Here is a 27,706-nt window from a genome sequence, read left to right as displayed (position 1 = left end):
GTTATTTATTTTTGAAATATCTTCGTTAAAATCGCCTTCAATTACAATATTATGTGTTAGCTCATATTTTTTAAATAGCTCAAACAATTGGTTATACATTCACTAAACTCTTCAAATTTGTCATTTTCTGCTTTTGTTGGTAGATATGCCGAAACTAATAAAATTAGATTTTTTAAGGTAAGATCAAATTATACATTGAATTCTATCGTTTCCATCAATTATGGGTTTTACATATTGATTGATAGAGCGGTCCCATAATATGGCAACAACTTCATATCCTCGGACTGATTTTATCAATTATAAATCAAACGTGTTATTTTAGAGCCAATTGATTTTCCTTTACCACTAAATTGGGCATTTAACACGTCTGGCAAATTAAGTTCATGGTCAAATAACCAATGCTCTTGAAGAAATATAATATCTACCTGATTTTTCATGTTATCAATAAATGGGGCAATAGTCTTTACATTTTTACAGTTAAAAGATAAAATTCGTAGTTGAATTTGCTGTTGGGTCATCTTAGCAGGTGTTGAACAAGTTATAGTTGGTTTGGTCGAATTCATTAAAAAATATTTTGCTGAGCTGATTGATCGTTCATATTTTGGACAGTATTTGGAGCAGTCAAGTGACACTTGTCATCTATGTTGTTGTTCCGTGTCGAGTGTTGAGGACTGTTATAGTATGCAACTCTGCTATTTGCAGTTGTATGTGGTTTTTGGTTTATGTATACATTGTGTTGAGACTGGGTCATAGGTATTACCTTTTGTCACTAAAATATAAAGGTTGTCACAATAGAGGTGTTGGTGGTATTTGGGTATTTCCTATTTGGGGTTCCATACTATGCACATCTTGATGTTGAGTTTGTAAATGGTTACTTGGTTGGTTGTTTGAAATCATTGTTCTTGACCTCGGTAGTGCTGTGTTAATTGTTGGAGCGAAACCGGTCATTGGTGATTCCTGCATGATTGGGGTAACTCTGTGTATATCATAGTTATCAGTGCATCTTGTATTCTCTTGATTAGTAGGATTCGAATTACTGGAATTGCTGACATTTTCATTAAATTGGTTGATGATTTTGTCAAATTGGGTATCCATCTGTTGTAGGATAAATCCTGATACTTTCTCATGTAACATAGCAACCGTTTGTTCAATATGTCTTTTGATGAACATTGATGTGTATTGTGTTTAGATCATGTTGGTTGTGTTTATCACCTGTGAGATTAACAAGTTCACATTTTATTTGCAATATCTGATTTGATTTTTCTAGCTCATTGATTTTCATTTCGAGTTGAGTGACGTAAGACTATAACTATACTCTTTCATTTTGCATTTCTTCGTTCAGTTTTTCTCTTATCTTTAGTTCTTTTCTTTTCCCAAGTTTTTGTTCTCTCTGCTTTGTGTCACTCATTTTTAGATCTTTTTTTCTTTGAGAGATTTAAATCTGTGTCTGGCTGGTGAGTAGTTAGGTCGGTAGTCCCAGGATCAACAGGCTTGTTTTGGCTATCCATCCCACACAGAGACATTAGTATAGTTTATGGGTATAGGTGTCATAGAGCTTGTCAGTACACAGTTCTCCTGAATTAGGTCAGACCCTGGTTTTTGTAAAGTTTGTTTTGAGGCACTTGCCTTTGTTGCAGACACTGCTGTCAGACTTTTGTTTGTTCATCAAGATCAATGTTTATTTCACAGCTTGAGCAGGTATATTCAAAACCATCATAAGATGCACAGTACAACATATGACATGGTTGAGTACAAACTGAGCAGCCTATAACTCAATAATTTTGTTGCAGATGTTACAAACGTTGTGTAATTCTTCATCTAATAGAGGTTGTAGTATATCGTGACAATTGTAATTCTTGTCTGAATGATTAGAGTCTATAACTGCATTTGCTATTGTTTTCGCTGAGTTTGACTTCTAATGGTGTTTGTCTAATTATCTGTTAGGCAGAGCTCACATGTGTAATGGTCATTTTCAGTTAACATTTCGGCATTTTGTATTTCAGACTCAGATAGTTTTGTGCATCTATAATGAATCCAATATTGACCTCTATCACAAAATTTTGCCCTTGTTTGTACATTTCGCTTACATTTACTACACTTAGCTTCACTTGGTTTTGTATGGTTTTACAAGGCTGGTCCATTGGAACTAGTTCAGTCGGTAAATAAGTATTATTTGAGGTGTTTGTTCTAAACCAGTTAGTTTATATAGTTCTTTTTCTAGCTTCTCATTCAGTGACTTTAAGTCCACTTTGCTGCCATTTAGGACTACCTCTTTAATGATTTTATGTATTTCTGGTATGTCTTCTTTTATGAAGATATTAACTGCTTTTCCATTAACTTAAAATGTGCAGTTTGTTTAGGAACGCGTGAGTGTGTAAGGATGTTGTGGTTTCTCAAATACTTTGATTATTTTACTAACAGTGAGACCCCTTCTGCCCTGATCATCTGTTATTTTCACGTGACGATTATTTGCTATTTCTGTGTTAAAGTAGTGGGGGTGACATTTTTAATTGGTTCAAATGTAACTGCATCTGCAGTGCCTACTACTCCACCTTTTGTTTGTTCGTATTCAAATGCACTTCTCTTTTTGTAGCTTGAATTTTCTTAGAGACTGCTTTATCCAAATTTAAGGTGAATGTTTTTTGTCTACATTCATCAGGACTAGTTGTTTTGCTTGAGGAGTAGTTTGCTATTGATATTTCAGAGATATTGTTCATGATTGATTCCTTTTATGCAGTAAAACTACTGTCTTTGCACGTTTAACAGGTCCTTTACTGTAACTAAAAATTATTTTTCCACGGACGATAACTATACAACTATTTCCTCGGGCTATATGCACGATTGTATCTTAGTAGTGGTGTATGTGAATAGGACTTCCTTTTTTCACATAAGTTGTCTTTGTACGTTAAATAAGCTCTTTAATCAAAATATCGATTTAAAATTACGTTGTCTTTTGTGGATGTGAAGATTTTCAGTAATCGAGTTTTCCAATAAGGTGAACTATGGATTGAACAGGGCTTCCCTTATTCACATAGTGCTGTACTTTTTGACTTTTGTTTTATATGCCTGATGTAGGTTATACCATAAAAATAGGTCAAATACAGCTTCAATCGTATAAATTAAAAATATTTCCTACTAATAATAGATTATGCAGCTATCAAAATATTTCTGTACTAAGATTCGATGTCCTTTAGAATATTCCAAATATTAAAAAAATATATAAATCAGATACATGTATGATTGTAGCACGTTATTTCATGGGAATATCCAATTCATAAATATAATAAGTAGAAAAGAATAGACGGTGAATAGGGCTTCCCCTATTCGCCGGTGGTTTCTGAGGTTTCTGGCTACAAATCGGTGTAGCCAAAGGCGTGAAATTGGACGTCTTGGGTGTATGCATGCCGTCAAATAATGATTTAAAAGCTGACATTATTTTGTGTTCTGTGGCGCCTTCGTTGTTTTAATGAAATAGTTTGGTCTTGAGCAATATGTGGTACAAATGTGTTTCTATTGAAGTGAGATAATTGCTGGTTAAAATAGTCGATAGCAGATTTTAATTTGAAATCAGTATCTTTGTATCGCACTGTTCTTTGAGTATTACATTGAAATCCAAGAGATTGATTCCACCTATATATTGAAAAATAGAGGCATTCAATTGCAATAACGGTGGCGGATGGATTGGCAAGGAGTATGTTGTCTCTCACAGTCCTATATTCTGTTAGGGTTTGTTCAAAAGATTGGTATGGATGATTTATAATGTCAGAAAATCTACCGTCTTTTTTAAAAATCTCACATATACCAACCCAGAGGAGTACTATTGGATTTGTGGCTAATTGTATGCTTCGAACAGCTGTGTTGACGATGTTTGAATGGATGGTCGCACCTTTCTCATAAAATATATGTATAAAAGATCTAAAACGTCCTGGTATCACAGATTTGATATAGCTACCTTTACTATCTGTGATAAGATATATTTCTGGTTGATAGATACTAGGATCTAAGTTGGATTCCTCAGCTATAAGTTTGCTTATCTGGTTTTTATTTGCAATATCGACATATATATATATATATATCGGTTATAGTAGAGATAGACGGGTTGTTGGCAATTGCATAAACAAAGTAGTTGTTTAAAAGAAGTTGTTATTAAAATAATGTTGTTAAAATATTATGGACACAACAAATATAAACACATAAAAGTTTATGTCATATCACGCTATTCTACACGGTCAAGCAGGAAATATCAGAGTTACTAGCACGTCCCACAAGTGTTAATATGATGATTATGATGATTGTATAAAGCGGTTAAAAGGTTTTATCATATATTTAGTAGTAAATACAGTAGTTTTGAATATTTGATAAATAGCCTGCTGTTTAATCCGTATCGCTCAACTTTGATGCGCACCCTTTATCACACCCCTTTATCGCATGTCTACCCTTTACCACACCCCTTTATCGCACCCCTACTCGGATTTATCGTTCGTATTCCATACGGAGTCTCTCGGACAGTTCCTATATACTCTCCTGTTTAAATATATGATAAAGCGTACAAAACATGGCAAAATCCGTATCACATGCCGAATCACCCTCGACCAATATCATCCCTAGGGCCTAAAGGCCCTCGGGATGATATTGGTATCTCGGGATGATACGGCATGTGATACGGATTTTGCCATGTATTATTCTCTATGTTACAGCAATCCGTACGTAGAGAGTAAAGAGGTTAAAATATTCATATGTCAAATCACCTTCTAGCTTTATTAATAAGTCGAAAATTGTTGAAAAAAAATGTTGAAGAAGAAGCCAAATGCATTTTCGATTATAATAATAAAAACGTTTATAAAGTTCTGGTTGTCTAAATTATTCTTATACCAAATTAAATGTTCGCCATATTAAATGGCCGCCACCCGGCGTGGTAATCAGATTTCAGCCAATTTCAGTCGAAGTCAAATTTCTAGGTAAATCGCATTCTAAAACGAAATGTTTTTAGTTCAATAATAATCTGATCGATTTAGGACAGTGTGTGTGTGTATTTTTCCTGATAAAATATATCTGTAAAACGATAAAAGTATAAATTTATCCGCTCCCAAAATAAAACACATCCACCATGTTCAACCTTCACCTTGACGTTTTCACAGTGTAATTCTTTTTGGCGAGTGAGCACAGCTTCCCATTGTGTCGAACGGGTGATATTTTACGACATCCACGCAGAAAACCCGATTTAAATATTTATCGTATTATTTTTTTGTTTTCTCCCAGACAGTTTTACGATTGGTTATTCTAACGAAAGTAAGCTTGATAAACTCTCTGAGGCAAAGCTGACCTTATATTGTTTTGACTGTTCTAAAGTTTCGTTGTTCTGCTCTTTATTATGTTTGGAATCGAGTGCACCCGATGAAGGTTTCTCAAGAATAAATTCTTATATAAGTAACACTGAATTTGGTATCATATTAGTACCACTAGGTCAGTATTGTTGTTGATAAATAATCAGACCACAAGGGTCTGCATAATACATAAGATGCCAATTTTTTGGATAATCCAACATTATGAGGTTTTGGCTGTTTTGTGTAAGATATCTGAGCTTACTGCCCTACCGCAGACGCATCATGATTTGGCTTCCGAACTGTTTCGTCTTACTGGCCGATTGATGCATTAATGTTTGGTTTTGTAACGTTTCGTCTTTTACGTACCCGATGAAGATTATTCGTGTCCAAAGAAAATAGGTATTATACGTGGTCATTTTAATTAACCAATAGGAATAGTATGAACTAAATCGGTAAATAGGTCACAACGGCCTCAATTTATAGCGCATTTCATTTCACATGGTAAATTAGATTCTCTTATTAGCTTATGTAAAACCTAACTTTCTGCTTTGTCTGCCTATCGATACCAAAATAAGATTCTTTGCGTTATATTTGGTTTCATTTGATTAAGCGTATTCCCTATTGTTTTACGTGCTCCCATTATGCTATACAAAATTTTGGCTTAGAGTAGTCCTATAAAACTTATGGCATTGGCACTAAGTATAATCCTTAATTCTGATACTAAAGACAGACCTCTGATCCTTCAAATGCATTATTCATGTAACCTTCACTCGGTCCATTTTTGATTTGGTTATCTGGATCTATAACTTGCACATGACGTAGTTGTATGCCATCTTTTTCCATGATCTCTCTGCGAATTAAAAATAAATTTTAAGAGAAAATCCTAGCGAAAAAATCTGTCCCCCCCCACCCATACCATCTCAAAAGTATTTGCATAATTGTAGAGCCAAATAGGAGGAACAGAAGGACCTTTTTAGGGACGTCGGGATTGAGCCGCTTAATTCGCGGGATTTCGGGAATAGCCATTATATGGTGATGCGGGAATGGGCACATTATTTCAGCAGGAATTCGGGATTTAATTTTAACCAATAATTCCGTATAATTATTATGCTTGTACAAGTTTTAGCTGATACGCAATCCATTAACCTAACTCTGACTTTGGGTATTTTGTTCAGCCTCTGTAGTGCGTAGATCTGGAGTGTAAACAAAGCGTACTCTTTTTTTCTCAAAATATATTTTTAGACGTTGTTTTTATTTTTTTGAGTAAAAAAAAAGACCACAAGAAGGTATAATATGTTGGGTTTGAACAGGTACATAGAAAACAAAGTGAAAACCGGAAACACATTCACTCTTTCTCTATTGTCACGGCTATTTTTTAAATTCATGGTTATATATGTCGATTTTAAATAGCACCCACTTTAAAAATTTAGCATTTTCAATAAAAAACAATTTTTTTCGAAATTTTTTTTACGTATTTCTTCCATTTAACACTCATCAAAGATATTCATAGTTCATGTAGTTCATACAATCTTTGCCTATTTTCTTAAATCGCGTGCAGACGTAAGCAAGAACGTGATTTAAATGTTCCACAAAATAGTAAAATTTTGACAAGCTATTCGAGAAATATCTTCAAATTGAAAACTCATTCAAGATATTTATATTTGCAGCATTCATGACAAAACTACATCAAAAATCGTTTGCAGGTTGATTATTGTTGCTGTTTGCAGTATTTGTCTTTCTAGTATAATTCTCAAGATCGTCTGATCATTTTGAATAAAAAGTAGATAGTCTAAGATCTTGACATTCTGAGCATATTTGCACTTGACAAATTGTTTCTATCTATAATAGTTTTCTAGATATTAGACAATCACTTGCATCTTACCATTGTGTTCTTTTTTTTTTAGCCTTAGACATGTTGGTTGGCCGGTAGAACCAAATAACTCTAGATTTGTACTTTATACTTAATGATCGCTAAGGCCGATTTTATGTGAAATTGATACAGCGGTTTTAGAAGAAATATTTTTTAAAAAGAATTTGGACAAAAAACGACAACGGACGCAGGGTGATGGCAATATCTCATGTGACCCGAATGTTCAAGGTGAGCTAAAACCAAGTCTTATTAGTCAAAATAATTGGTTTTACTTAGTGAAATTAAAAGTAGCTCAAAGTAAATGTCAATACACACAGGATAAAAATATACACACAATTTAGTTTTGAACAATGCATTTTTTATCAGAAACATTAAATGTAATATCTGATTTCTGATCTACCTGACTGTATTCAACATTAAAATACAATGAACTTAAAGATGGACGTTTATAATCAAATCAAATCAAATCAAATCAAATATTTTTTTGTCGTATAAACTTTACAGTTTGTGACCAACATGTTTTAACACAATAAACATATATACATACATATCAAACATACACAATGAAAACAGCATTAACATTTATAAAAACAAACAAGCTGTTAAGAGTCCCCTGCCCACAGTTCTAATGACTTTTAATACAGTAACTTAGTATCAAACTAGAAATATTATTCTTTATCAATTTTTTTAAACCCCTTTTTAATACTTTTATATGTAAATCATAGTGTAGATGTAGGTTTATTTTCAAACAAATACATCTTATCTTATTTATTTAGAGATATTTCGCCTGAAGACCATGATCTTTCTTTATAGGATTATGTAAATTTAAAACTTTATACAGTGAACATGGTGGTTTATAACGAAGTATATGTGTTATAATGCTATACTTTAGTGATTCGTTTGCCATTTGACTCTTCAATGATACATTCCATGTCAAGAACAGTCACAATATATCTTGTTATTATCAATTTGCTACCTTTCTGAAAGATATATTTAACTTTAATGTTTTGGTCGGTCTTATCCTCACATAATCTACATAAATAGTGTTTGTTTATTTTTATTCAACCTGAAATGTCAAAAAGATAGGACAGTTTCGAAAAAATAAACAAATTCAAAACAAAGGAGAAGGTCCGGTAAGGGCTTATTTTGGCCTAAAATTTGATGAAAGATTTTTGACAGTTTTTAAACACTTAAGTGTCTTCTTCAGTCGATTCAATTAATTTATATAAAAGATTTGAACTGATATGGTCATGAAAGACGCCTAAATTCAAGCTTAAATATGAAAAAATCTATCAAATATGCCACAAAACGTCACTTTTTATATGGTTTTTGTCTAAAATGGAAGTGGCCGCATTCGTTTTCAGTCTCAATCTTTATATATGTTATGTATTATCATCAAATCCTGTTTGAATTGTTTTACACTAGTTAGTCATTTTGGGGCCCTTTATAGCTTGCTGTTCGGTGTGAGCCAAGGCTCCGTGTTCAAGGCCGTACTTTGACATATAATTGATAACTTTTTATACATTGTGACTTGGATGGAGAGTTGTCTCATTGGCACTCATAAAATATCTTTTTATTTATATGAACACAAGTGCGGCCACTTCCATTTTAGACAAAAACCGCAGTCTAAAAAAAAGCACAAATGCTAAAATTGTGAAGATTTCCGTAATTTTGCATGAATTAATGATGCTAGTAACTGATACATGTACATTGTATTGTCAAAAAAAACTCATACTTATGTAACAGTTATATACTACTTTCTAATAAATAGCTGAAAGTTTACATTTTTAACAAATTTTTGAAATGCTTTATTTTGGGGCCAAAAAGAGGTCTTACCGGGCCTACTCCCTTTATAACGTGTTATTTTCATTTCAAAGACGGCTGAATGAATAACTACTTTATTTATTGTCGTATTTACTGTTCACAAAATTATACAACGGATAATCGAAATAGTCATTTCACGACAGTTTTGAACTTCAATGATGATTCGAAGTCTAGATATAATAGATAAAATTATTTAAACCAACTTTTCAATAATCCGTTAAGTTTGAAAGGACTGAAATACACTTTTTACCACACAGAAAATCATACATGACATGCATGAAATAGAAGTTCTTTCATAATAGAAGTTCAAAATACACTATCACGCATTTCCATATCGTCTGCGTGTACATTTCTACCCTCTACTGAGTCTGTACTGAACAGTAAATATATGCAAATCTATAATATACATTACTTTCTGTTACTCAGGTACTGCTAAATACATACTTGTTCTTGTATGTGCTATTTTATATTTTCAGTGCTGTTTCGGTACCGATTTTTTTCTTTTACCGAGTTAGTATTAAGTCTTATTACTTATCAAGAACTGGCAAAAGTGGACGTCAATGAAATGAAACAAGAGGCTCCCATGAGCCCGAATCTCTCACCTGTTAAAAACTATGCCATTTTTAAAATTCATTTTCTTTTATTTCAATCATTCACGTTTGCTTATTTGTGGATCCTATTTAGTGGCATTTTTGTAGGTCTTGTAATGATGATCATTTTTACTGTTTACAGTTTACTCCTATCTATTAAAGTTTTTTAGATAAAAGTTCATACAATCTTTGCCTATTTTCTTAAATCGCGTGCAGACGTAAGCAAGAACGTGATTTAAATGTTCCACAAAATAGTAAAATTTTGACAAGCTGTTCGAGAAATATCTTCAAATTGAAAACTCATTCAAGATATTTATATTTGCAGCATTCATGACAAAACTACATCAAAAATCGTTTGCAGGTTGATTATTGTTGCTGTTTGCAGTATTTGTCTTTCTAGTATAATTCTCAAGATCGTCTGATCATTTTGAATAAAAAGTAGATAGTCTAAGATCTTGACATTCTGAGCATATTTGCACTTGACAAATTGTTTCTATCTATAATAGTTTTCTAGATATTAGACAATCACTTGCATCTTACCATTGTGTTCTTTTTTTTTTAGCCTTAGACATGTTGGTTGGCCGGTAGAACCAAATAACTCTAGATTTGTACTTTATACTTAATGATCGCTAAGGCCGATTTTATGTGAAATTGATACAGCGGTTTTAGAAGAAATATTTTTTAAAAAGAATTTGGACAAAAAACGACAACGGACGCAGGGTGATGGCAATATCTCATGTGACCCGAATGTTCAAGGTGAGCTAAAACCAAGTCTTATTAGTCAAAATAATTGGTTTTACTTAGTGAAATTAAAAGTAGCTCAAAGTAAATGTCAATACACACAGGATAAAAATATACACACAATTTAGTTTTGAACAATGCATTTTTTATCAGAAACATTAAATGTAATATCTGATTTCTGATCTACCTGACTGTATTCAACATTAAAATACAATGAATTTAAAGATGGACGTTTATAATCAAATCAAATCAAATCAAATCAAATATTTTTTTGTCGTATAAACTTTACAGTTTGTGACCAACATGTTTTAACACAATAAACATATATACATACATATCAAACATACACAATAAAAACAGCATCAACATTTATAAAAGCAAACAAGCTGTTATGAGTCCCCTGCCCACAGTTCTAATGACTTTTAATACAGTAACTTAGTATCAAACTAGAAATATTATTCTTTATCATTTTTTTTTAGACCCCTTTTTTAATACTTTTATATGTAAATCATAGTGTAGATGTAGGTTTATTTTCAAACAAATACATCTTATCTTATTTATTTAGAGATATTTCGCCTGAAGACCATGAACTTTCTTTATAGGATTATGTAAATTTAAAACTTTATACAGTGAACATGGTGGTTTATAACGAAGTATATGTGTTATAATGCTATACTTTAGTGATTCGTTTGCCATTTAACTCTTCAATGATACATTCCATGTCAAGAACAGTCACAATATATCTTGTTATTATCAATTTGCTACCTTTCTGAAAGATATATTTAACTTTAATGTTTTGGTCGGTCTTATCCTCACATAATCTACATAAATAGTGTTTGTTTATTTTTATTAAACCTGAAATGTCAAAAAGATAGGACAGTTTCGAAAAAATAAACAAATTCAAAACAAAGGAGAAGGTACGGTAAGGGCTTATTTTGGCCTAAAATTTGATGAAAGATTTTTGACAGTTTTTAAACACTTAAGTGTCTTCTTCAGTCGATTCAATTAATTTATATAAAAGATTTGAACTGATATGGTCATGAAAGACGCCTAAATTCAAGCTTAAATATGAAAAAATCTATCAAATATGCCACAAAACGTCACTTTTTATATGGTTTTTGTCTAAAATGGAAGTGACCGCATTCGTTTTCAGTCTCAATCTTTATATATGTTATGTATTATCATCAAATCCTGTTTGAATTGTTTTACACTAGTTAGTCATTTTGGGGCCCTTTATAGCTTGCTGTTCGGTGTGAGCCAAGGCTCCGTGTTCAAGGCCGTACTTTGACATATAATTGATAACTTTTTATACATTGTGACTTGGATGGAGAGTTGTCTCATTGGCACTCATAAAATATCTTTTTATTTATATGAACACAAGTGCGGCCACTTCCATTTTAGACAAAAACCGCAGTCTAAAAAAAAGCACAAATGCTAAAATTGTGAAGATTTCCGTAATTTTGCATGAATTAATGATGCTAGTACCTGATACATGTACATTGTATTGTCAAAAAAAAAACTCATACTTATGTAACAGTTATATACTACTTTCTAATAAATAGCTGAAAGTTTACATTTTTAACAAATTTTTGAAATGCTTTATTTTGGGGCCAAAAAGAGGTCTTACCGGGCCTACTCCCTTTATAACGTGTTATTTTCATTTCAAAGACGGCTGAATGAATAACTACTTTATTTATTGTCGTATTTACTGTTCACAAAATTATACAACGGATAATCGAAATAGTCATTTCACGACAGTTTTGAACTTCAATGATGATTCGAAGTCTAGATATAATAGATAAAATTATTTAAACCAACTTTTCAATAACCCGTTAAGTTTGAAAGGACTGAAATACACTTTTTACCACACAGAAAATCATACATGACATGCATGAAATAGAAGTTCTTTCATAATAGAAGTTCAAAATACACTATCACGCATTTCCATATCGTCTGCGTGTACATTTCTACCCTCTACTGAGTCTGTACTGAACAGTAAATATATGCAAATCTATAATATACATTACTTTCTGTTACTCAGGTACTGCTAAATACATACTTGTTCTTGTATGTGCTATTTTATATTTTCAGTGCTGTTTCGGTACCGATTTTTTTCTTTTACCGAGTTAGTATTAAGTCTTATTACTTATCAAGAACTGGCAAAAGTGGACGTCAATGAAATGAAACAAGAGGCTCCCATGAGCCCGAATCTCTCACCTGTTAAAAACTATGACATTTTTAAAATTCACTTTCTTTTATTTCAATCATTCACGTTTGCTTATTTGTGGATCCTATTTAGTGGCATTTTTGTAGGTCTTGTAATGATGATCATTTTTACTGTTTACAGTTTACTCCTATCTATTAAAGTTTTTTAGATAAAAGTTCATACAATCTTTGCCTATTTTCTTAAATCGCGTGCAGACGTAAGCAAGAACGTGATTTAAATGTTCCACAAAATAGTAAAATTTTGACAAGCTGTTCGAGAAATATCTTCAAATTGAAAACTCATTCAAGATATTTATATTTGCAGCATTCATGACAAAACTACATCAAAAATCGTTTGCAGGTTGATTATTGTTGCTGTTTGCAGTATTTGTCTTTCTAGTATAATTCTCAAGATCGTCTGATCATTTTGAATAAAAAGTAGATAGTCTAAGATCTTGACATTCTGAGCATATTTGCACTTGACAAATTGTTTCTATCTATAATAGTTTTCTAGATATTAGACAATCACTTGCATCTTACCATTGTGTTCTTTTTTTTTTAGCCTTAGACATGTTGGTTGGCCGGTAGAACCAAATAACTCTAGATTTGTACTTTATACTTAATGATCGCTAAGGCCGATTTTATGTGAAATTGATACAGCGGTTTTAGAAGAAATATTTTTTAAAAAGAATTTGGACAAAAAACGACAACGGACGCAGGGTGATGGCAATATCTCATGTGACCCGAATGTTCAAGGTGAGCTAAAACCAAGTCTTATTAGTCAAAATAATTGGTTTTACTTAGTGAAATTAAAAGTAGCTCAAAGTAAATGTCAATACACACAGGATAAAAATATACACACAATTTAGTTTTGAACAATGCATTTTTTATCAGAAACATTAAATGTAATATCTGATTTCTGATCTACCTGACTGTATTCAACATTAAAATACAATGAATTTAAAGATGGACGTTTATAATCAAATCAAATCAAATCAAATCAAATATTTTTTTGTCGTATAAACTTTACAGTTTGTGACCAACATGTTTTAACACAATAAACATATATACATACATATCAAACATACACAATAAAAACAGCATCAACATTTATAAAAGCAAACAAGCTGTTAAGAGTCCCCTGCCCACAGTTCTAATGACTTTTAATACAGTAACTTAGTATCAAACTAGAAATATTATTCTTTATCATTTTTTTTTAGACCCCTTTTTTAATACTTTTATATGTAAATCATAGTGTAGATGTAGGTTTATTTTCAAACAAATACATCTTATCTTATTTATTTAGAGATATTTCGCCTGAAGACCATGAACTTTCTTTATAGGATTATGTAAATTTAAAACTTTATACAGTGAACATGGTGGTTTATAACGAAGTATATGTGTTATAATGCTATACTTTAGTGATTCGTTTGCCATTTAACTCTTCAATGATACATTCCATGTCAAGAACAGTCACAATATATCTTGTTATTATCAATTTGCTACCTTTCTGAAAGATATATTTAACTTTAATGTTTTGGTCGGTCTTATCCTCACATAATCTACATAAATAGTGTTTGTTTATTTTTATTCAACCTGAAATGTCAAAAAGATAGGACAGTTTCGAAAAAATAAACAAATTCAAAACAAAGGAGAAGGTACGGTAAGGGCTTATTTTGGCCTAAAATTTGATGAAAGATTTTTGACAGTTTTTAAACACTTAAGTGTCTTCTTCAGTCGATTCAATTAATTTATATAAAAGATTTGAACTGATATGGTCATGAAAGACGCCTAAATTCAAGCTTAAATATGAAAAAATCTATCAAATATGCCACAAAACGTCACTTTTTATATGGTTTTTGTCTAAAATGGAAGTGACCGCATTCGTTTTCAGTCTCAATCTTTATATATGTTATGTATTATCATCAAATCCTGTTTGAATTGTTTTACACTAGTTAGTCATTTTGGGGCCCTTTATAGCTTGCTGTTCGGTGTGAGCCAAGGCTCCGTGTTCAAGGCCGTACTTTGACATATAATTGATAACTTTTTATACATTGTGACTTGGATGGAGAGTTGTCTCATTGGCACTCATAAAATATCTTTTTATTTATATGAACACAAGTGCGGCCACTTCCATTTTAGACAAAAACCGCAGTCTAAAAAAAAGCACAAATGCTAAAATTGTGAAGATTTCCGTAATTTTGCATGAATTAATGATGCTAGTACCTGATACATGTACATTGTATTGTCAAAAAAAAAACTCATACTTATGTAACAGTTATATACTACTTTCTAATAAATAGCTGAAAGTTTACATTTTTAACAAATTTTTGAAATGCTTTATTTTGGGGCCAAAAAGAGGTCTTACCGGGCCTACTCCCTTTATAACGTGTTATTTTCATTTCAAAGACGGCTGAATGAATAACTACTTTATTTATTGTCGTATTTACTGTTCACAAAATTATACAACGGATAATCGAAATAGTCATTTCACGACAGTTTTGAACTTCAATGATGATTCGAAGTCTAGATATAATAGATAAAATTATTTAAACCAACTTTTCAATAACCCGTTAAGTTTGAAAGGACTGAAATACACTTTTTACCACACAGAAAATCATACATGACATGCATGAAATAGAAGTTCTTTCATAATAGAAGTTCAAAATACACTATCACGCATTTCCATATCGTCTGCGTGTACATTTCTACCCTCTACTGAGTCTGTACTGAACAGTAAATATATGCAAATCTATAATATACATTACTTTCTGTTACTCAGGTACTGCTAAATACATACTTGTTCTTGTATGTGCTATTTTATATTTTCAGTGCTGTTTCGGTACCGATTTTTTTCTTTTACCGAGTTAGTATTAAGTCTTATTACTTATCAAGAACTGGCAAAAGTGGACGTCAATGAAATGAAACAAGAGGCTCCCATGAGCCCGAATCTCTCACCTGTTAAAAACTATGACATTTTTAAAATTCATTTTCTTTTATTTCAATCATTCACGTTTGCTTATTTGTGGATCCTATTTAGTGGCATTTTTGTAGGTCTTGTAATGATGATCATTTTTACTGTTTACAGTTTACTCCTATCTATTAAAGTTTTTTAGATAAAAGTTCATACAATCTTTGCCTATTTTCTTAAATCGCGTGCAGACGTAAGCAAGAACGTGATTTAAATGTTCCACAAAATAGTAAAATTTTGACAAGCTGTTCGAGAAATATCTTCAAATTGAAAACTCATTCAAGATATTTATATTTGCAGCATTCATGACAAAACTACATCAAAAATCGTTTGCAGGTTGATTATTGTTGCTGTTTGCAGTATTTGTCTTTCTAGTATAATTCTCAAGATCGTCTGATCATTTTGAATAAAAAGTAGATAGTCTAAGATCTTGACATTCTGAGCATATTTGCACTTGACAAATTGTTTCTATCTATAATAGTTTTCTAGATATTAGACAATCACTTGCATCTTACCATTGTGTTCTTTTTTTTTTAGCCTTAGACATGTTGGTTGGCCGGTAGAACCAAATAACTCTAGATTTGTACTTTATACTTAATGATCGCTAAGACCGATTTTATGTGAAATTGATACAGCGGTTTTAGAAGAAATATTTTTTAAAAAGAATTTGGACAAAAAACGACAACGGACGCAGGGTGATGGCAATATCTCATGCGACCCGAATGTTCAAGGTGAGCTAAAACCAAGTCTTATTAGTCAAAATAATTGGTTTTACTTAGTGAAATTAAAAGTAGCTCAAAGTAAATGTCAATACACACAGGATAAAAATATACACACAATTTAGTTTTGAACAATGCATTTTTTATCAGAAACATTAAATGTAATATCTGATTTCTGATCTACCTGACTGTATTCAACATTAAAATACAATGAATTTAAAGATGGACGTTTATAATCAAATCAAATCAAATCAAATCAAATATTATTTTGTCGTATAAACTTTACAGTTTGTGACCAACATGTTTTAACACAATAAACATATATACATACATATCAAACATACACAATAAAAACAGCATCAACATTTATAAAAGCAAACAAGCTGTTAAGAGTCCCCTGCCCACAGTTCTAATGACTTTTAATACAGTAACTTAGTATCAAACTAGAAATATTATTCTTTATCATTTTTTTTTAGACCCCTTTTTTAATACTTTTATATGTAAATCATAGTGTAGATGTAGGTTTATTTTCAAACAAATACATCTTATCTTATTTATTTAGAGATATTTCGCCTGAAGACCATGATCTTTCTTTATAGGATTATGTAAATTTAAAACTTTATACAGTGAACATGGTGGTTTATAACGAAGTATATGTGTTATAATGCTATACTTTAGTGATTCGTTTGCCATTTAACTCTTCAATGATACATTCCATGTCAAGAACAGTCACAATATATCTTGTTATTATCAATTTGCTACCTTTCTGAAAGATATATTTAACTTTAATGTTTTGGTCGGTCTTATCCTCACATAATCTACATAAATAGTGTTTGTTTATTTTTATTAAACCTGAAATGTCAAAAAGATAGGACAGTTTCGAAAAAATAAACAAATTCAAAACAAAGGAGAAGGTCCGGTAAGGGCTTATTTTGGCCTAAAATTTGATGAAAGATTTTTGACAGTTTTTAAACACTTAAGTGTCTTCTTCAGTCGATTCAATTAATTTATATAAAAGATTTGAACTGATATGGTCATGAAAGACGCCTAAATTCAAGCTTAAATATGAAAAAAATCTATCAAATATGCCACAAAACGTCACTTTTTATATGGTTTTTGTCTAAAATGGAAGTGGCCGCATTCGTTTTCAGTCTCAATCTTTATATATGTTATGTATTATCATCAAATCCTGTTTGAATTGTTTTACACTAGTTAGTCATTTTGGGGCCCTTTATAGCTTGCTGTTCGGTGTGAGCCAAGGCTCCGTGTTCAAGGCCGTACTTTGACATATAATTGATAACTTTTTATACATTGTGACTTGGATGGAGAGTTGTCTCATTGGCACTCATAAAATATCTTTTTATTTATATGAACACAAGTGCGGCCACTTCCATTTTAGACAAAAACCGCAGTCTAAAAAAAAGCACAAATGCTAAAATTGTGAAGATTTCCGTAATTTTGCATGAATTAATGATGCTAGTACCTGATACATGTACATTGTATTGTCAAAAAAAAAACTCATACTTATGTAACAGTTATATACTACTTTCTAATAAATAGCTGAAAGTTTACATTTTTAACAAATTTTTGAAATGCTTTATTTTGGGGCCAAAAAGAGGTCTTACCGGGCCTACTCCCTTTATAACGTGTTATTTTCATTTCAAAGACGGCTGAATGAATAACTACTTTATTTATTGTCGTATTTACTGTTCACAAAATTATACAACGGATAATCGAAATAGTCATTTCACAACAGTTTTGAACTTCAATGATGATTCGAAGTCTAGATATAATAGATAAAATTATTTAAACCAACTTTTCAATAACCCGTTAAGTTTGAAAGGACTGAAATACACTTTTTACCACACAGAAAATCATACATGACATGCATGAAATAGAAGTTCTTTCATAATAGAAGTTCAAAATACACTATCACGCATTTCCATATCGTCTGCGTGTACATTTCTACCCTCTACTGAGTCTGTACTGAACAGTAAATATATGCAAATCTATAATATACATTACTTTCTGTTACTCAGGTACTGCTAAATACATACTTGTTCTTGTATGTGCTATTTTATATTTTCAGTGCTGTTTCGGTACCGATTTTTTTCTTTTACCGAGTTAGTATTAAGTCTTATTACTTATCAAGAACTGGCAAAAGTGGACGTCAATGAAATGAAACAAGAGGCTCCCATGAGCCCGAATCTCTCACCTGTTAAAAACTATGCCATTTTTAAAATTCATTTTCTTTTATTTCAATCATTCACGTTTGCTTATTTGTGGATCCTATTTAGTGGCATTTTTGTAGGTCTTGTAATGATGATCATTTTTACTGTTTACAGTTTACTCCTATCTATTAAAGTTTTTTAGATAAAAGTTCATACAATCTTTGCCTATTTTCTTAAATCGCGTGCAGACGTAAGCAAGAACGTGATTTAAATGTTCCACAAAATAGTAAAATTTTGACAAGCTATTCGAGAAATATCTTCAAATTGAAAACTCATTCAAGATATTTATATTTGCAGCATTCATGACAAAACTACATCAAAAATCGTTTGCAGGTTGATTATTGTTGATGTTTGCAGTATTTGTCTTTCTAGTATAATTCTCAAGATCGTCTGATCATTTTGAATAAAAAGTAGATAGTCTAAGATCTTGACATTCTGAGCATATTTGCACTTGACAAATTGTTTCTATCTATAATAGTTTTCTAGATATTAGACAATCACTTGCATCTTACCATTGTGTTCTTTTTTTTTTAGCCTTAGACATGTTGGTTGGCCGGTAGAACCAAATAACTCTAGATTTGTACTTTATACTTAATGATCGCTAAGGCCGATTTTATGTGAAATTGATACAGCGGTTTTAGAAGAAATATTTTTTTAAAAAGAATTTGGACAAAAAACGACAACGGACGCAGGGTGATGGCAATATCTCATGTGACCCGAATGTTCAAGGTGAGCTAAAACCAAGTCTTATTAGTCAAAATAATTGGTTTTACTTAGTGAAATTAAAAGTAGCTCAAAGTAAATGTCAATACACACAGGATAAAAATATACACACAATTTAGTTTTGAACAATGCATTTTTTATCAGAAACATTAAATGTAATATCTGATTTCTGATCTACCTGACTGTATTCAACATTAAAATACAATGAATTTAAAGATGGACGTTTATAATCAAATCAAATCAAATCAAATCAAATATTTTTTTGTCGTATAAACTTTACAGTTTGTGACCAACATGTTTTAACACAATAAACATATATACATACATATCAAACATACACAATAAAAACAGCATCAACATTTATAAAAACAAACAAGCTGTTAAGAGTCCCCTGCCCACAGTTCTAATGACTTTTAATACAGTAACTTAGTATCAAACTAGAAATATTATTCTTTATCATTTTTTTTTAGACCCCTTTTTTAATACTTTTATATGTAAATCATAGTGTAGATGTAGGTTTATTTTCAAACAAATACATCTTATCTTATTTATTTAGAGATATTTCGCCTGAAGACCATGATCTTTCTTTATAGGATTATGTAAATTTAAAACTTTATACAGTGAACATGGTGGTTTATAACGAAGTATATGTGTTATAATGCTATACTTTAGTGATTCGTTTGCCATTTAACTCTTCAATGATACATTCCATGTCAAGAACAGTCACAATATATCTTGTTATTATCAATTTGCTACCTTTCTGAAAGATATATTTAACTTTAATGTTTTGGTCGGTCTTATCCTCACATAATCTACATAAATAGTGTTTGTTTATTTTTATTAAACCTGAAATGTCAAAAAGATAGGACAGTTTCGAAAAAATAAACAAATTCAAAACAAAGGAGAAGGTCCGGTAAGGGCTTATTTTGGCCTAAAATTTGATGAAAGATTTTTGACAGTTTTTAAACACTTAAGTGTCTTCTTCAGTCGATTCAATTAATTTATATAAAAGATTTGAACTGATATGGTCATGAAAGACGCCTAAATTCAAGCTTAAATATGAAAAAAATCTATCAAATATGCCACAAAACGTCACTTTTTATATGGTATTTGTCTAAAATGGAAGTGGCCGCATTCGTTTTCAGTCTCAATCTTTATATATGTTATGTATTATCATCAAATCCTGTTTGAATTGTTTTACACTAGTTAGTCATTTTGGGGCCCTTTATAGCTTGCTGTTCGGTGTGAGCCAAGGCTCCGTGTTCAAGGCCGTACTTTGACATATAATTGATAACTTTTTATACATTGTGACTTGGATGGAGAGTTGTCTCATTGGCACTCATAAAATATCTTTTTATTTATATGAACACAAGTGCGGCCACTTCCATTTTAGACAAAAACCGCAGTCTAAAAAAAAGCACAAATGCTAAAATTGTGAAGATTTCCGTAATTTTGCATGAATTAATGATGCTAGTACCTGATACATGTACATTGTATTGTCAAAAAAAAAACTCATACTTATGTAACAGTTATATACTACTTTCTAATAAATAGCTGAAAGTTTACATTTTTAACAAATTTTTGAAATGCTTTATTTTGGGGCCAAAAAGAGGTCTTACCGGGCCTACTCCCTTTATAACGTGTTATTTTCATTTCAAAGACGGCTGAATGAATAACTACTTTATTTATTGTCGTATTTACTGTTCACAAAATTATACAACGGATAATCGAAATAGTCATTTCACAACAGTTTTGAACTTCAATGATGATTCGAAGTCTAGATATAATAGATAAAATTATTTAAACCAACTTTTCAATAACCCGTTAAGTTTGAAAGGACTGAAATACACTTTTTACCACACAGAAAATCATACATGACATGCATGAAATAGAAGTTCTTTCATAATAGAAGTTCAAAATACACTATCACGCATTTCCATATCGTCTGCGTGTACATTTCTACCCTCTACTGAGTCTGTACTGAACAGTAAATATATGCAAATCTATAATATACATTACTTTCTGTTACTCAGGTACTGCTAAATACATACTTGTTCTTGTATGTGCTATTTTATATTTTCAGTGCTGTTTCGGTACCGATTTTTTTCTTTTACCGAGTTAGTATTAAGTCTTATTACTTATCAAGAACTGGCAAAAGTGGACGTCAATGAAATGAAACAAGAGGCTCCCATGAGCCCGAATCTCTCACCTGTTAAAAACTATGACATTTTTAAAATTCATTTTCTTTTATTTCAATCATTCACGTTTGCTTATTTGTGGATCCTATTTAGTGGCATTTTTGTAGGTCTTGTAATGATGATCATTTTTACTGTTTACAGTTTACTCCTATCTATTAAAGTTTTTTAGATAAAAGTTCATACAATCTTTGCCTATTTTCTTAAATCGCGTGCAGACGTAAGCAAGAACGTGATTTAAATGTTCCACAAAATAGTAAAATTTTGACAAGCTATTCGAGAAATATCTTCAAATTGAAAACTCATTCAAGATATTTATATTTGCAGCATTCATGACAAAACTACATCAAAAATCGTTTGCAGGTTGATTATTGTTGCTGTTTGCAGTATTTGTCTTTCTAGTATAATTCTCAAGATCGTCTGATCATTTTGAATAAAAAGTAGATAGTCTAAGATCTTGACATTCTGAGCATATTTGCACTTGACAAATTGTTTCTATCTATAATAGTTTTCTAGATATTAGACAATCACTTGCATCTTACCATTGTGTTCTTTTTTTTTTAGCCTTAGACATGTTGGTTGGCCGGTAGAACCAAATAACTCTAGATTTGTACTTTATACTTAATGATCGCTAAGGCCGATTTTATGTGAAATTGATACAGCGGTTTTAGAAGAAATATTTTTTAAAAAGAATTTGGACAAAAAACGACAACGGACGCAGGGTGATGGCAATATCTCATGTGACCCGAATGTTCAAGGTGAGCTAAAACCAAGTCTTATTAGTCAAAATAATTGGTTTTACTTAGTGAAATTAAAAGTAGCTCAAAGTAAATGTCAATACACACAGGATAAAAATATACACACAATTTAGTTTTGAACAATGCATTTTTTATCAGAAACATTAAATGTAATATCTGATTTCTGATCTACCTGACTGTATTCAACATTAAAATACAATGAATTTAAAGATGGACGTTTATAATCAAATCAAATCAAATCAAATCAAATATTTTTTTGTCGTATAAACTTTACAGTTTGTGACCAACATGTTTTAACACAATAAACATATATACATACATATCAAACATACACAATAAAAACAGCATCAACATTTATAAAAACAAACAAGCTGTTAAGAGTCCCCTGCCCACAGTTCTAATGACTTTTAATACAGTAACTTAGTATCAAACTAGAAATATTATTCTTTATCATTTTTTTTAGACCCCTTTTTTAATACTTTTATATGTAAATCATAGTGTAGATGTAGGTTTATTTTCAAACAAATACATCTTATCTTATTTATTTAGAGATATTTCGCCTGAAGACCATGATCTTTCTTTATAGGATTATGTAAATTTAAAACTTTATACAGTGAACATGGTGGTTTATAACGAAGTATATGTGTTATAATGCTATACTTTAGTGATTCGTTTGCCATTTAACTCTTCAATGATACATTCCATGTCAAGAACAGTCACAATATATCTTGTTATTATCAATTTGCTACCTTTCTGAAAGATATATTTAACTTTAATGTTTTGGTCGGTCTTATCCTCACATAATCTACATAAATAGTGTTTGTTTATTTTTATTAAACCTGAAATGTCAAAAAGATAGGACAGTTTCGAAAAAATAAACAAATTCAAAACAAAGGAGAAGGTCCGGTAAGGGCTTATTTTGGCCTAAAATTTGATGAAAGATTTTTGACAGTTTTTAAACACTTAAGTGTCTTCTTCAGTCGATTCAATTAATTTATATAAAAGATTTGAACTGATATGGTCATGAAAGACGCCTAAATTCAAGCTTAAATATGAAAAAAATCTATCAAATATGCCACAAAACGTCACTTTTTATATGGTTTTTGTCTAAAATGGAAGTGGCCGCATTCGTTTTCAGTCTCAATCTTTATATATGTTATGTATTATCATCAAATCCTGTTTGAATTGTTTTACACTAGTTAGTCATTTTGGGGCCCTTTATAGCTTGCTGTTCGGTGTGAGCCAAGGCTCCGTGTTCAAGGCCGTACTTTGACATATAATTGATAACTTTTTATACATTGTGACTTGGATGGAGAGTTGTCTCATTGGCACTCATAAAATATCTTTTTATTTATATGAACACAAGTGCGGCCACTTCCATTTTAGACAAAAACCGCAGTCTAAAAAAAAGCACAAATGCTAAAATTGTGAAGATTTCCGTAATTTTGCATGAATTAATGATGCTAGTACCTGATACATGTACATTGTATTGTCAAAAAAAAAACTCATACTTATGTAACAGTTATATACTACTTTCTAATAAATAGCTGAAAGTTTACATTTTTAACAAATTTTTGAAATGCTTTATTTTGGGGCCAAAAAGAGGTCTTACCGGGTCTACTCCCTTTATAACGTGTTATTTTCATTTCAAAGACGGCTGAATGAATAACTACTTTATTTATTGTCGTATTTACTGTTCACAAAATTATACAACGGATAATCGAAATAGTCATTTCACAACAGTTTTGAACTTCAATGATGATTCGAAGTCTAGATATAATAGATAAAATTATTTAAACCAACTTTTCAATAACCCGTTAAGTTTGAAAGGACTGAAATACACTTTTTACCACACAGAAAATCATACATGACATGCATGAAATAGAAGTTCTTTCATAATAGAAGTTCAAAATACACTATCACGCATTTCCATATCGTCTGCGTGTACATTTCTACCCTCTACTGAGTCTGTACTGAACAGTAAATATATGCAAATCTATAATATACATTACTTTCTGTTACTCAGGTACTGCTAAATACATACTTGTTCTTGTATGTGCTATTTTATATTTTCAGTGCTGTTTCGGTACCGATTTTTTTCTTTTACCGAGTTAGTATTAAGTCTTATTACTTATCAAGAACTGGCAAAAGTGGACGTCAATGAAATGAAACAAGAGGCTCCCATGAGCCCGAATCTCTCACCTGTTAAAAACTATGACATTTTTAAAATTCATTTTCTTTTATTTCAATCATTCACGTTTGCTTATTTGTGGATCCTATTTAGTGGCATTTTTGTAGGTCTTGTAATGATGATCATTTTTACTGTTTACAGTTTACTCCTATCTATTAAAGTTTTTTAGATAAAAGTTCATACAATCTTTGCCTATTTTCTTAAATCGCGTGCAGACGTAAGCAAGAACGTGATTTAAATGTTCCACAAAATAGTAAAATTTTGACAAGCTGTTCGAGAAATATCTTCAAATTGAAAACTCATTCAAGATATTTATATTTGCAGCATTCATGACAAAACTACATCAAAAATCGTTTGCAGGTTGATTATTGTTGCTGTTTGCAGTATTTGTCTTTCTAGTATAATTCTCAAGATCGTCTGATCATTTTGAATAAAAAGTAGATAGTCTAAGATCTTGACATTCTGAGCATATTTGCACTTGACAAATTGTTTCTATCTATAATAGTTTTCTAGATATTAGACAATCACTTGCATCTTACCATTGTGTTCTTTTTTTTTTAGCCTTAGACATGTTGGTTGGCCGGTAGAACCAAATAACTCTAGATTTGTACTTTATACTTAATGATCGCTAAGGCCGATTTTATGTGAAATTGATACAGCGGTTTTAGAAGAAATATTTTTTAAAAAGAATTTGGACAAAAAACGACAACGGACGCAGGGTGATGGCAATATCTCATGTGACCCGAATGTTCAAGGTGAGCTAAAACCAAGTCTTATTAGTCAAAATAATTGGTTTTACTTAGTGAAATTAAAAGTAGCTCAAAGTAAATGTCAATACACACAGGATAAAAATATACACACAATTTAGTTTTGAACAATGCATTTTTTATCAGAAACATTAAATGTAATATCTGATTTCTGATCTACCTGACTGTATTCAACATTAAAATACAATGAATTTAAAGATGGACGTTTATAATCAAATCAAATCAAATCAAATCAAATATTTTTTTGTCGTATAAATTTTACAGTTTGTGACCAACATGTTTTAACACAATAAACATATATACATACATATCAAACATACACACTAAAAACAGCATCAACATTTATAAAAACAAACAAGCTGTTAAGAGTCCCCTGCCCACAGTTCTAATGACTTTTAATACAGTAACTTAGTATCAAACTAGAAATATTATTCTTTATCATTTTTTTTTAGACCCCTTTTTTAATACTTTTATATGTAAATCATAGTGTAGATGTAGGTTTATTTTCAAACAAATACATCTTATCTTATTTATTTAGAGATATTTCGCCTGAAGACCATGAACTTTCTTTATAGGATTATGTAAATTTAAAACTTTATACAGTGAACATGGTGGTTTATAACGAGGTATATGTGTTATAATGCTATACTTTAGTGATTCGTTTGCCATTTAACTCTTCAATGATACATTCCATGTCAAGAACAGTCACAATATATCTTGTTATTATCAATTTGCTACCTTTCTGAAAGATATATTTAACTTTAATGTTTTGGTCGGTCTTATCCTCACATAATCTACATAAATAGTGTTTGTTTATTTTTATTAAACCTGAAATGTCAAAAAGATAGGACAGTTTCGAAAAAATAAACAAATTCAAAACAAAGGAGAAGGTACGGTAAGGGCTTATTTTGGCCTAAAATTTGATGAAAGATTTTTGACAGTTTTTAAACACTTAAGTGTCTTCTTCAGTCGATTCAATTAATTTATATAAAAGATTTGAACTGATATGGTCATGAAAGACGCCTAAATTCAAGCTTAAATATGAAAAAAATCTATCAAATATGCCACAAAACGTCACTTTTTATATGGTTTTTGTCTAAAATGGAAGTGGCCGCATTCGTTTTCAGTCTCAATCTTTATATATGTTATGTATTATCATCAAATCCTGTTTGAATTGTTTTACACTAGTTAGTCATTTTGGGGCCCTTTATAGCTTGCTGTTCGGTGTGAGCCAAGGCTCCGTGTTCAAGGCCGTACTTTGACATATAATTGATAACTTTTTATACATTGTGACTTGGATGGAGAGTTGTCTCATTGGCACTCATAAAATATCTTTTTATTTATATGAACACAAGTGCGGCCACTTCCATTTTAGACAAAAACCGCAGTCTAAAAAAAAGCACAAATGCTAAAATTGTGAAGATTTCCGTAATTTTGCATGAATTAATGATGCTAGTACCTGATACATGTACATTGTATTGTCAAAAAAAAAACTCATACTTATGTAACAGTTATATACTACTTTCTAATAAATAGCTGAAAGTTTACATTTTTAACAAATTTTTGAAATGCTTTATTTTGGGGCCAAAAAGAGGTCTTACCGGGCCTACTCCCTTTATAACGTGTTATTTTCATTTCAAAGACGGCTGAATGAATAACTACTTTATTTATTGTCGTATTTACTGTTCACAAAATTATACAACGGATAATCGAAATAGTCATTTCACAACAGTTTTGAACTTCAATGATGATTCGAAGTCTAGATATAATAGATAAAATTATTTAAACCAACTTTTCAATAACCCGTTAAGTTTGAAAGGACTGAAATACACTTTTTACCACACAGAAAATCATACATGACATGCATGAAATAGAAGTTCTTTCATAATAGAAGTTCAAAATACACTATCACGCATTTCCATATCGTCTGCGTGTACATTTCTACCCTCTACTGAGTCTGTACTGAACAGTAAATATATGCAAATCTATAATATACATTACTTTCTGTTACTCAGGTACTGCTAAATACATACTTGTTCTTGTATGTGCTATTTTATATTTTCAGTGCTGTTTCGGTACCGATTTTTTTCTTTTACCGAGTTAGTATTAAGTCTTATTACTTATCAAGAACTGGCAAAAGTGGACGTCAATGAAATGAAACAAGAGGCTCCCATGAGCCCGAATCTCTCACCTGTTAAAAACTATGACATTTTTAAAATTCATTTTCTTTTATTTCAATCATTCACGTTTGCTTATTTGTGGATCCTATTTAGTGGCATTTTTGTAGGTCTTGTAATGATGATCATTTTTACTGTTTACAGTTTACTCCTATCTATTAAAGTTTTTTAGATAAAAGTTCATACAATCTTTGCCTATTTTCTTAAATCGCGTGCAGACGTAAGCAAGAACGTGATTTAAATGTTCCACAAAATAGTAAAATTTTGACAAGCTATTCGAGAAATATCTTCAAATTGAAAACTCATTCAAGATATTTATATTTGCAGCATTCATGACAAAACTACATCAAAAATCGTTTGCAGGTTGATTATTGTTGCTGTTTGCAGTATTTGTCTTTCTAGTATAATTCTCAAGATCGT

At 31.1% G+C, this 27,706-nt stretch overlaps 1 protein-coding gene across 2 annotated transcripts in view; it reads right to left on the bottom strand.

Annotated features, from left to right (window-relative positions):
• Positions 1 to 27,706, bottom strand: part of LOC127731062 (solute carrier family 28 member 3-like) — a 170,779-nt gene that overhangs the window by 127,834 nt on the left and 15,239 nt on the right. Inside the window, exon 2 of one of the 2 annotated variants that reach the window (XM_052239871.1) lies at positions 6,057 to 6,174. The exons of the other annotated variant lie outside the window; for it this stretch is intronic. Within the exon in view, the coding sequence (XP_052095831.1) occupies positions 6,057 to 6,167 (111 nt within the window). The 5' untranslated portion in view covers positions 6,168 to 6,174. The remainder of the gene's footprint in view (positions 1 to 6,056; positions 6,175 to 27,706) is intronic. 2 annotated transcript variants of the gene reach the window in all.

This window comes from Mytilus californianus, unplaced genomic scaffold, assembly GCF_021869535.1.
Source record: "Mytilus californianus isolate M0D057914Y unplaced genomic scaffold, xbMytCali1.0.p SCAF_2, whole genome shotgun sequence".
Classification (NCBI taxonomy): domain Eukaryota; kingdom Metazoa; phylum Mollusca; class Bivalvia; order Mytilida; family Mytilidae; genus Mytilus; species Mytilus californianus.
This window is presented reverse-complemented; position numbering and strand designations above follow the sequence as displayed.